Below are 12,536 nucleotides of genomic sequence, written 5' to 3' on the forward strand. Positions count from 1 at the left end.
ACACATTCTTTTATTTCTTGGTCTTCTGTATTGGATCAAACATTTTGAATTTTGAAAATTTGATATTTGATTCGTAATTAACGACCCTAAAAACCGTCGAGTAATGATTTTCATGATATTTTATCCACTTTTTAACATGTTTGCCCACCATTTTGGATCCGTCATTTTGAATTTCAACAATCTGAGATCAGATTCATAATCAGAGAACCAAAAAAACACTAGATACTAGGTTTCATACAAATACTATAATTTTGTAAAATTCGTCCGCCATATTGGATCCGCCATTTTAAATTTTGAAAATCTTGCTTCGGATTCGTAATCAGCGATTACCAAAAACCCCTAAAATGTACCCTAAAGGTACATTTATCTGTGAAATTAATTTGATAGAAAAATGTATGTCGCAAAGGATTAAGCGTGGTCTACAATAAGAACTTAAGCCTTAAAATTTAAGCTTCAAATTCTAAGCCGTAAGAAGTTGACCAATCACAGTCAATTATAAGAAAAATAATTGATTGTGATTGATCAATTTCTTACGGCTTAGAATTTGAAGCTTAAATTTTAAGGCTTAAGTTCTTATTGTAGACCATGCTTTAGAGGCTTTCTACAATAAGCAATAAGTTTTAAGTTGCAATAAAATTGACCAATTACAGTGGATTATTCTTCTAATAGTCGACTATGATTGGTCAATTTTGTTATGACTTAAGATTTATTGCTTATTGTAGAATGGGCTTTACGAAAAGCATATTAATCGTTTATCGTGTGCAAACTTTCGTCGCGTGGCAAGTGTTGCCGCGTTCTGTGTACAAAAGTCACTATAGTAAAAAAAGTAACGATACAAGTAACGATGAATTTCGTTACTCGTTACTAAAGAAAATGTAACGCCGTTACTTTTTTGTTACTGATACAAAAAAATAACGGCGTTACCAAATCGTTACAAAAAAAAAGTAACGAAATAGTAACGTTGTTACAAGTAACGCGTTACTTCCCAACCCTGCATATTTTATTCTTTTGCATGCGCTTGTAGCTGCTAGCGCTTTTGTGTAAGTGTGAAAAATTTCGGGGTGATCCGAAATTAGCGGAAATAATCCGTGAAATTCTAATATTTTGACGGGATTTTGAAGAGAACGTCGAGGACGTGTGGGGTATTATCGCCGACGCGATATCCTACAACGGGTAAGTTAAAACATATCAATTTTATAACGAAAACTAAAACTAAGTAATTTACGCGAATTTTTAGAATAATTATTGTTTTTATCGTTTTATAAGAGCGAGTCTCGTAGCCGTCAGTAGCAGTGACGAGGAGGCGCTTGAGCTTCTTCCACGGGGTCGTAAACGCCTCGTGGAGGAACCAGCTTACCCGAGTCAGGCGACTTCGCGTAAGTACAAATCGGGGGAGAGAGGATTTAATGCAGTTTATAGGGTAAATTATTTAACACCAAAATAATTTTTAGGTCGTAATAATGCTCAGTCATCGGAAGCCGACTTATGGGATTCCGATAGCATCTGCAGCGTGGAAACGCTTGTGAACGAGCCTGTCGTCGTCGCTGCTGAACCCATAGGTAAGACAGTATAAATATTTATAAAATAACAAAAGTTGCCATGTTAAAATCGATTCATGCGATATAAGTATAATTTTATTTTCAGAAAACATCGAAAATGATGCCGGCGCTAGTGAAACGCTAGCCGCCGCCGCTACCGGTGCGGACGACGCCGACGGCGACGACGGTAACGGCAACGAGGAGGATGTCGACGACGACGACACCGACGAGGATGACGACGACGACGACACCGACACCGACGACGACGACACCGACGACGACGACACCGACGACGACGACACCGACGACGACGACACCGACGATGGCGATAGCGTCGCCGAAGACGGTGGAGATAGATCCGACAGCGACGACGACGATGACGGCGATGATGGCAACGTCGTTGTCATCGTCAATGACGGCGGCAACGACGTCAATGTCGACGAAGACGGCATCGAGGAGAGTAATGTGGGAGAGGAACGCGACGACGACGACGACAATGCCGGGGGCAATGGAGAAAATATTCGCCGCTATCGAGAGTCACTTTCTTTAGCATTAGCAGGTGAGAACTTTTGCGCGCAAAATTCCACGCGGAATTCTTTAGATGTTTATTTATGTTTAGTTTACGTTCGAATTTAATCAAAACTGATTGTAAATGAAATTAGAACCGAGTTACTCGCCGGTTAACTTCCATTCCAACGAAGGGGAAATTCGTATACCATACATTCTCGAGGAGGAAAGAGAAGCGGAATGGGAAAGAATATTGTGGGAGGGTAACGCGGAAATCCCCCCGGAATTACGAATTTTTCCCGATTCCCCCGTATGGGGTTCTAGTCAGGAATTATCGTATTTCAATTTAACGCCGGAAGAGTAAATTCGAACGTAAGTTATAAGATGGCTTAAAATATTAAATATTTTTTACAGAGCTCGCATTTATAATTATTTTGCGTTATTCTTTTACAACAAGGAGGCACACGCGGACGCGTTCTCTCCTCCTCCGAAACGGAACCGGCGAGAGAGGAGCTTATGGAGGAGGAGGAAGAAGAAGAAGTTCCTCACGAGCGCGGTAATGTTAAGTTTAATTATATTGAAATACGAGAGGAAAACGCGCGGCGGTTTAGAAATTTCCATATATTAGGACGAGAGGTTAGTATAAAGATTCTCCCATCCGTCGAAGGCACCGACATCGCTAAATATTTAGAAAACGCGTTCCGCGAAATCTATTCTTACGTTGTTAATTCCGCTAACGCGAACGATTACGTGGGGCTGTCTTTCGCCTCGACGGGTTTAACACGCGGGCCGGCTGGCTTGTCGTTTCGCCCGGTGCGAGACTTGACTCAGGATATCTGGGGTCTCGTAAGCTCGGTAGCGCAGAGCGCCGATATCGCGGAACGCTTTTTAATAACTGTGTACAATGTCGGGATGCCTTCGGGCCGAGGGGAAAAATCGAATAAATTAACGCGCGAAGATGTGGTAAAACACTCGATCTTAAATATAAATAATCGGGATATGTGTCTCCCGCTCCCTCGTTGTGGCTCGTGTTTATTGCGAACGCGGCACAGTATGCACGGGCGAACTTCATAGAAAATAGGAAAACATAAGGCACCTATATTCCGCCTTGCAGAGACGTTTGGCGGAAGAACTAATGAGAAACGCCGGTATAGTTATACCCGAGGAAAGAGATCCGGCATCCCGGAGATCGAGCGTTTTCAGCAGCTTCTCTCGCTAAAAAATATCGCGATTGTCGTTTATAATTTCAAGAGTTTCGGTCGCGGAGTCCCTCCGTTATATGACGGACACTCGACGCTAGCCTCTCGTTCTCCTATAGTCAAGTATACATTAAATATAATGTATTACGACCGCTCGCGGCATTATAGGCCTATTTTAAATTTAAAAGCCGTCTCGGCTAGTAGATATTATTGTATTCCCTGTAACAGGGGTTACCGTCGTGAAACGGGTCATCGGTGTTCAAATATGTGTCCGCGTTGTCGGTGCGCCGCTGTGCGAGAAGCTAGATGCGCGATTGGTCGGCTGCGACGCGTGTAACCGCGTATTTTACGGCGAGAGCTGTTTCGAACGTCATCGCGCGCCGAAATCTTACGCCGGCAAATCGTCGTCGAGTGTTTGCGACGCCGTGAAATTTTGCAGCGATTGCGGGCGTTTGAAAAGATCAGGCGCAAAACACGCGTGCGGCGCGGTTTATTGTCGTATATGTTACGCGTCAAAACCGCTGAATCACCTGTGTTTTATGCGGCCGCTTCGAGGGGGTCTCGTATCGGCATCGGTCAACGCGAAAGAACTCGAAAATGTCGACGAGACCGGTGATAGCGACGATAATGACGATGATGCGAGAACAGATCGGAAGGGTCGCACCGCGTTTATATTTTACGACTTCGAGACGCGGCAAGACGAAATGCTCGAAGGGTGCGCCAACGTTAAAACGCACGTAGTTACACTCTGCGTCGCGCAGCAAACGTGCGAATCTTGCCTGAGAGAGGACGATATGGCGTCGCGATGTCGCTGCTGCGGGATGCGCGAATTTGTATTTCGCGATGATCCGGTAAAACAATTCGTCGATTTTGCAACAAGAACGACGAAGCGTTTCTCCTGCTTCATCTGTATCGCGCACAATGCGGTGGCGTTCGACTCGCAGTTCATCCTGCGCTACCTGGTCGAGAGCGGTAGAACGAACGAGCCGAAAGTAATATTAAATGGGACAAAAATTGTATTATTAACCGTGGGACGGACAAAATTTCTCGATAGCGCTAATTACATGCCTATGTGGCTGTCGGCGTTACCGAAAGCTTTCGGACTGAAGGATTCCGTCGCCAAAGGCGTATTTCCGCATTTATTCAACACAATTGAAAATCAAAATTATATTGGCCCGCTACCGGATATTGATTATTATTCACCGGATACGATGAAATCGGACGAACGCGAACAATTTTTAACGTCGCACGCTGAAATGATGGGTAAAAACGCGGTATTTAATTTTCAACAGGAGATAGTGCGCTATTGCCGGAACGACGTAGATATTCTTCGACGAGCGTGTCTGGCCTATCAAAGAATTTTCCTAGATCGCGGAAACGTGTGCCCGTTCGAAGAATGCACGACTATCGCTTCCACGTGTATGAAAGTTTTTCGCAAAAACTTTTTGCGCGAGAAGGAAATTGGGATAATCCCGCTCGGGAGTTATAGGGATGCCAACGCGCAATCGCGTAAAGCGCTGCAATGGTTATTGCAGATGGAGGATGAGCTCGGACGCACGATAATTTATGTGGGGAGAGGTCAGGAACGGCGTTTATCGGAAGGCACGCTCGTCGACGGGTATTATGAGACGGAGAATCCCCGGCAGCGTCACGTGCTGCAGTTTCACGGTTGTTTTTGGCACGGATGTCCCGAGTGTTTTTGCGTGAACCGCGACAGACCGTTCTCAACCGTGTCGCGCGAGGATACGATCGAAGCGCGTTACGAGCGCACACTCGCGATGACGCGTCGTCTTAGAAAACGGGGCTACGTCGTTACGGAAAAGTGGGAGTGTATCTTCGATCGGGAGCTGCGCGAAAATTGCGAGATATGCGAATTCGTTGAAAATCATCCCATGATGAGAAACAATCCCCTCGAACTTCGCGAGGCGTTCTACGGTGGGCGTACGGAAAATATCATCACGCGGTACGAAGTTTCGGGTACGGAGAAGATACGCTACGTGGACGTGTGTTCTTTGTACCCGTATGTGCTGAAGACGGGTGCTTTTCCGCTCGGTCATCCGGACATTTACGTAAGTGAGGAGTGTTGCGCCTTGATCGGAGCAGGCCCCGATTTTAACTTTGACGCCGTAGAAGGTCTCGTACGTTGCAGAGTGCTCGCGCTGCGTGATCTCTTCCATCCGGTACTCCCTTATCGCGTGAACGGAAAATTGCTATTCGCGCTTTGTCGCAGCTGCTGCGAGACATTTTCTCAGGCCGCGTGTACGTACGACGACCCTGCCGATCGTGAATTCGAAGGTGCGTGGGTGTCTTGCGAGTTACGCAAGGCTATCGAGAAAGGTTATCGCGTTACGAGCGTAAACGAAATATGGAGGTACGAAGTCACGCGATACGATCCGATTACGCGGCGGGGGGGATTGTTCACCGAGTATATCAACTGCTTTCTGCAATTGAAGCAAGAGGCTAGCGGATAGCCGAACGCATGCGCGAATGACGAAGGCGGCAAGGAACGTTATCTGCGCGAATACGAGAAAGTCGAGGGTATTGTTCTCAATAGGGCGAATATCTCCCCGAATCCAGGCTTGCGCTCGGTCACAAAGCTCTGCCTCAACTCCTTTAGGGGGAAATTCGGCCAACGGTCCAATCTACCGAATACCGAAATCGTTAGAACGTGGGAGAGTTTCACGGCCCTGCTCACGAGCCCGAAACACGAAATAACAAACGTATTGCCCGTAAACGACGAAGTGATATATGTTTCGTAGCGAATGAGGCGAGAAGCCGTCACTCCGTCTCCGCTGACGAGCGTCGCGATAGCCGCTTACACCACGGCGTTAGCCCGATTAAAACTTTATTCGTATTTAGAAAAGTTAGGTCGTCGCGTGTTATATTACGATACCGATTCGTGCATATATTTGAGCACCGGTGATTCCGACGAGTACAAACCGCGTACGGGAAATTTTTTGGGCGATATGACGAACGAACTCGAGAGTCACGGCCCCGGTAGCTACATCGAGACGTTCGTATCCGCCGGCTCGAAATTTTACGCTTACGTCGTTCGTACGGGCGAAGGATGCGCGCGAGAAATTTGCAAAGTGAAGGGGATAACCCTGAATTTTGAAAATTCTCGCGTGCTTAATTTTAGCTTCATTAAGGCATTGTTACTAGCCGAGGAAAAGTTAAAGAGGGGAGAAGAGATGGCTGAGGATAAAACCGTGATAAAACTGCGATTTAGCGCGATTCAGCGCACCGTATTTCACGACATTGTCACAAGAGACGAGACAAAGTCCTGCATGTCGATATTACTAAAGCTCAATTTTAACGACAACGAATACTCCGTACCGTACGGTTACGTCTCCAGCGAATAGCGATCTCTCCTTTGTTTTACTTATTTGTAGCGTAAGATTTCAAAATTATTCCTAGGGTAAGAAAAATGTAAAAACTGTAAAATATAAGAAAAATGTAAAAAATGCTAAATTTGCGGAATATACTCGTCTGTTTACTCCTCCTGTAAAAAGATCTATGTAAATTTTACGCCCTATACTTTAAAAATAAGGACTTTTATATGCAGCGAAGGCGAATGTAAAAAATAAAAAACTTTTTAAATCAATTTTTGTTCTTACACATACTCATATCCCCTCCAATCTCTAGACTTTAAGCGAGCGAGCAAAACAATTTGAATTTCTTGCGCGACGTTTAAATGCGACGGATAAAAGTAACTTTCAAACAAGAGAATAAAATATGCCGCCTGAGCGTGAACCGAGAAATATCGTTTGTTCCAACGCGATAAGCTCAACAATCGCAGTTCTAGCGCTAGGGTATACGAGCTGTATCTTTCCCCTTAGCTCTAAATAAGCTTTTTGCGCGTCGCGTGAGGAAGCACGCTCACGGCGACGCGAATCGCGCCGCGCCGCGGGAAAGAGCTCGCTGAGGCGTGCGCGCGCGCGCGTCCCCGCAGATGTACGCTGGCGCGAGCGCCACGGCCGCCGCGTGGGCCCCCCGCGTGGGTTTACTAGCCCACAGTCGCGCGATTCGAGATATAAATCCGCGCTCGCAAGCCGGTCTTTTTTCATTCCCCCCCAGAGAGTCGCGCGCGGATACCGCTTGTTCGCGCGACATGGACGTACACTGGAGGCATCCTTGGACGTCGATCGTTTGCGGTCCGACGGGATGTGGTAAAACGATCTTCGTGAAGACTTCTCTTCGTCATTTGTCCATCATGTCCGACGTCCGTTTCGAGAGAATTTTGTTTTATTACGCGGAGTGGCAGGAGGCCTATCGTCAACTGCAGCACGAAGTGGATTCGCTGTACCGCCGCGAAAAGTCCGGGGCGGCATCGTGCGACATCGGAAAGCGCGCGGGGGAAATATAATCGAGTTTCGCGAGGGTTTACCCCGCCCCGATGATTACTCGCACGATCCGCTTTGCGCGAAATTAGTGATAATCGATGACCTTATGAGGGAATCGTCCTCGTGCGACGTGATTGTAGATTTGTTCAAAAGGTAGTTATCACAAGAACTTCAGCGTTATACTGATTTCCCAAAATCTCTTTCATCAAGGTCGCGGACAGCGGGATATTTCTCTCAACAGCAATTACATCGTGGTATACAAAAATCCTTGCGATCGCGCGCAAATTCGCCACTTGGCGCAAGTTTATCCGGATGATTCGAAGTTTCTGGAAGAGGCGTACCACGACGCTACTTCGCGACCGCACGGATATTTGCTACTCGATTTGAAACAGTCCACTCCCGACGAATATCGATTTCGAGCGTGCATCTTCCCCATGGATAACGTTCATTATGTTTACGTCCCGCGTAGATCTTCGGGAAATCACGTATAAAACTTTGCACGCTCACCCGAATCGCGACAGTCGCGTCTTCGCGATGACATCGAAACGTGGGAGTAGCGATAGAGCGACGAGTATCGCGTGTCGCTCCATCGGCCGGAAAAACGTCTGCCTTCTGAATGCACTGTGCTATTTAACGAAAAAAGAGCGGACCTCCTTCTTATGCAGCGCAGGTAACGATTTCATCGCCTGTATCTGTGAATGCGCTTTCAACACACTCAGAGGTAACGTACCGCTCGACCAGCGGGAAAAAAATCGTTTGTCCAGGTACAAAACCGCGCTGCGGAATATCGCTAGTAAACGCACTGATTTGAAAGCCAAGAGGAAAATTATCGTGCAAACAGGGGGATTCTTGCCTTACCTGATCGGACCCATACTCGGTGCTATTCTATCGAGCGTTATCGGCAGATCGCGAAATTAATTAAATCGAATCGCGCGGATGAATCATGGAAAGAGCGAGAAAGATGGTTTTGGTTTCTGCGGAAAATCTCGCGAGAATGCAGCAGCAGCAGCTACAGCAACAACAACAACAACCCGCCGTGTTTCCCGCCGTTTCGGCGAATAACGATGCGGGATTCGGTGAAAATACCGTACGCACCCCGGGAACCGTTTTGTCGCGACTCGACGCCGAGATGAGACGAATTCTCGACTCAACGATGCAGGTTCGCGAGAAATGGGAATTGTACAGAGAGGCGCTTCAACGTTATCTGCATTTTTTCCGAGAAGAAGAAAAAAATTAACAAACGCGCGAAAACGCGGGCGTTAGCAATGACGACGACGTTGCCGAAAACAATCGTCCCGAAGACGACGGAAACGACAACGTCCTCGATGACGAACCGGAGCTCGATCGCCGTCATCGTGAGAAAGTGACGAGTGAAACGGAGGAGGAGGACGCATCGACGGAGGCGCATATCGATGAAGATAACGCGGGCGCATTGAGCCGCCCCGTCGGCGAAGCCCCCCGTTGCGGCGAGCAGAAAAGCATCAGAGGAATACTGGATAAAATCCCGAAAAGTTATCGCGGTAAAGCGCGCAAGCTATTGCGCAAGCATTTATGCGATGTGGCGGTGCCCATTAGAATAAGCTGGGACAGACAAGGGGTCGTGAGTATTGACGGGAACGTTTTAAGGGGAACGAACATCGCCGAACTCGTGAACGATGCGGTACGCGAGAGAAAAATCTTAAAAGCGACGGGGAGAGGCCGATTCGCTCGACTATTGCGCGATATAGCTACTCCTCCCGAATTCGTAGGAAATCGCGAATTACGAGAGAAGAGCATTCGCCAGATTTTCACCGAAGAATCGCCTTTGCGCGATAGCATTTGTATTCCCGATGATTTAGCGGTACGTAGTAGCACCCCTATTCCAAGAGCGAGAGCGCGAGCGGATAAACGCGCGTTCGACGAAGCATCGCTCGAAGATGAGTGCGACGATGAGGGATACTCGGCGTTTATAACCGGCGACGGTAACAAGAACAAAACCCGCGTGAGTGACCGCGATTCCAAACTCGCGAGGAAGAGGCGATTGTTAAATTGGAATCTCCGAGAACCTTTGAACAGTAACGCGTATATCCTCGAAGGTCCGTCGTCGTCGTCGTCGGCGCGTAAAAACGTAACTTTTCCCGGGACAAGGGTGGCGGCCGGTAAACGCGGATCCGGTGAGACATCGTTCGTAGAGGAACGGGACAACGAGGTGTTTATATCCAGCAACAACAAGAAGAATGAAACGCGGGTGAGTGACAGAGATTCTAAATTCGCAAGGAAGAGACGATTGTTGGATTGGAACCTTTTGGAATGACGAGGCTGGAAAAATTATACTATAATCCCGCACACTATGCGGGGTACTCAGCCGTGGAAAATCTTTCGCGCACCGCCGAGACGGATTTCAATCGAAACGAAATTATTAGTTGGCTCGAGTCACAAGACGCGTACACGCTGCATAGACCGATACGACGCAAATTTCCCCGCTTACATTACAACGTGACGAATATTGACAACGTGTGGGAGGCTGATTTGATTGAACTTCGCAATCTCAAGAACTACAACGATGACTACTGCTACTTGCTCACGATTATCGATGTGCTCAGCAAATATGGGCGGAATATCTGGGTGGAAGCAATACGTGACAAAACAGGTGTTAGCGTGACGGCGACACTCCGACGCGTGCTCTCGAGGAGCGAGGGATGGCTACCTGTGTATCTACAGACAGACAAGGGAAAAGAATTCCTCGCGCGTCTCTTTCAAAACTTTTTGAAAGAAAAGGGCATACGTTTTCGCGTAACTTGAAATCCCGATGTCAAAGCCGCTGTAATCGAACGCTTCAATAGAACGCTCAAGGAACGAATGTGGCGCTATTTTACTCATCGGAATACGCATCGTTACATCGATATTTTGCAGGATATCGTGCGCGCCTACAATCACACCCGTCATTCCGCCACTTTGATGCAGCCGGCGAGTGTTACGCTGGAAAACGCTCGCATCGCAAGCGAAAATACGAAACGACGATACGAGCGCAAGAGGGGAGTTCGTAAACGAAAGGCTAAATACGCGGTGGGCGATCTGGTGCGAGTCAGTAGGGCGAAAGGCACCTTCGAGAAAGGATACGAGGCGAATTGGAGCGAGGAAATATTTCAAATTCATCGCGTTCTCGCGTGGCGAGAGCCGAGGGTATACGAATTGAGCGATCTATCGGGTGAAGTTATAGGAATAGTTCGGAATATTCTACGAACAGGAACTAACGGGGGTGAGCAAAAATTTGCGAGAAAAGGAGTTTATCGTCGACAAGGTGATAAAAAGCAGGGGACGCGGCGTCGGTAAGGAATTGCTAGTTAGCTGGCGAGGATACCCCTTTAAATTTAATTCGTGGATATCCGCTTCGAATCTAAAATCGCTCGGGCATAATGCGAGAACAATTTTTCATGATTCTACCTAGCAACAGCAGCATGCGATACTTTCCGGAAAATACGGCCACGTCGTTTATCACGGAATTACCTCAACGAGTGGATTTGCGCGGTCAATGGAAAGTCGCGCTCACCGAGATTCAGTTTCCCTACAGTTTTTTGCACATATAAGCCGGAGAGGAGGGTCGACTCGTCTTCGTCAATATCGAGAAGCACGAGCCGCAGAAAACGGTTGAGATCGAAACTGCCAGCATAACCCTTGGCTTTTACCGCGATCTACCGGATTTGATGTCGGCCTTAAACAGCGCCTGTGCAGAGATTGGTGCGCACATCGTTTGGCGGGTAGATTCGCGACTCGGTGGCAGAGTCTTCATGAGTCTCAAGTGCGACAAAAAACATTGCACTTTGACCTATTGTGTAAAATTCTCCGACAAACTCGGTCATATGCTAGGATTTGATACGCACGAAAAACGCGCAGAACTAATATATCCCGATGTGGCGAATATCGAATCCGTATCGCTCTATCCCGATTCGAAATCTACACCGAGCGCACGCGAAGTTAACGAGGAATTATTTTACATGATTTCGTCGACAACGCGGGAACTTGCGTCCGACGCGCCGGGTAGCATCGCGCGAGGTATCCCCGATAAACTTTTCATTTATTGCGACATCTGCGAGCCTTACGTAACGGGGGATGTCTCTTCCCCTCTTCTTCGAGTGGTCCCGGTCGAGCACTCGCTCGACAGGCACATTTTTAGTTGTAACGCCACAAAGAATTTTTCACACGCTAATTACATCCCTCTACGCTTGACTTGTTTTCGAACGATAGAAATAGATGTAAGAGATCAAACGAGAACATATCATTCGAATTTGGGACGCTGACGGTGACCTTCCACTTTAGGCGTTGCGATTAAAAAGAATTTGATATTATAACACGATATGAATCATTACCAGCAATATTACGAGGCGCAGACCGGGGGCGGCCGCGGTGATGGAATTCCCCGTATTTTCGTAGGTTCGACGTACCAACGCGGTCACGGTATCGGAAGTTTTCTCGAGGGGCTATTTAGACGAGCGCTTCCTTATTTGACCGGCACTTTACGCGCTGTTGGAATAGAAGCTTTACGCAGCGGCATTAATATAATCGGGGACGTGGTAAATAACACGCCGTTGAAAACTGTGGTCAAAACCCGACTTAAAGAATCGGGAGCGAATCTTAAGAGGAGGGCCAAAGAAGAAATCAGTGTACTGATGAAGGGATCCGGATTTAACTCAGCGACGAAGATTAAGAAGCTCCAGTTTCCTTTCGACAGACTCGGCGATTACATCGCTAAATCTGCCTCGCGTAAACGTAGTCGCCGCGGCAAGAGGAGTTCTTCGAAATCGTCGAAAACTAAGACGAAATGGGGAAATACGGGGGCGAAAAAATCATCGAAGAAGAAGAAGAAGACTCGTATAGCAGGAAGACGCAGTGGCAGAATCGCAAAACGCCGTAGTGTTAACAAGAAACGTACCGTATCCGACATTTTCTCTTAATCGTCGAAATAAACGCTC

The 12,536-nt window shown here is 47.4% G+C and overlaps 2 protein-coding genes across 4 annotated transcripts in view; both read left to right on the forward strand.

Moving 5' to 3' along the window:
• Positions 1 to 12,536, forward strand: part of LOC116852292 (calcium release-activated calcium channel protein 1-like) — a 143,377-nt gene that overhangs the window by 83,231 nt on the left and 47,610 nt on the right. The window lies entirely within an intron of this gene.
• Positions 345 to 2,650, forward strand: LOC116852290 (serine-aspartate repeat-containing protein C-like). Its single transcript, XM_032832489.1, has 7 exons — positions 345 to 357; positions 1,122 to 1,173; positions 1,267 to 1,376; positions 1,452 to 1,559; positions 1,645 to 2,097; positions 2,201 to 2,417; positions 2,503 to 2,650. Exons 1-6 carry the CDS (start codon positions 345 to 347, stop codon positions 2,407 to 2,409), a joined length of 945 nt encoding a protein of 314 aa, XP_032688380.1. The 3' UTR covers positions 2,410 to 2,417; positions 2,503 to 2,650.

This window comes from Odontomachus brunneus, unplaced genomic scaffold, assembly GCF_010583005.1.
Source record: "Odontomachus brunneus isolate Ranch 3 - 2012 unplaced genomic scaffold, Obru_v1 Obru_scaffold_211, whole genome shotgun sequence".
Lineage (NCBI taxonomy): Eukaryota > Metazoa > Arthropoda > Insecta > Hymenoptera > Formicidae > Odontomachus > Odontomachus brunneus.

What these genes read in the sequence shown, in the direction of transcription:
- LOC116852290 (XM_032832489.1), top strand. An exon ending in GACGCGATATCCTACAACGG is followed by an intron (nt 1,174 to 1,266) that starts GTAAGTTAAAAC and finishes TCGTTTTATAAG; the next exon opens with AGCGAGTCTCGTAGCCGTCA. An exon ending in CGTCGCTGCTGAACCCATAG is followed by an intron (nt 1,560 to 1,644) that starts GTAAGACAGTAT and finishes TTTTATTTTCAG; the next exon opens with AAAACATCGAAAATGATGCC.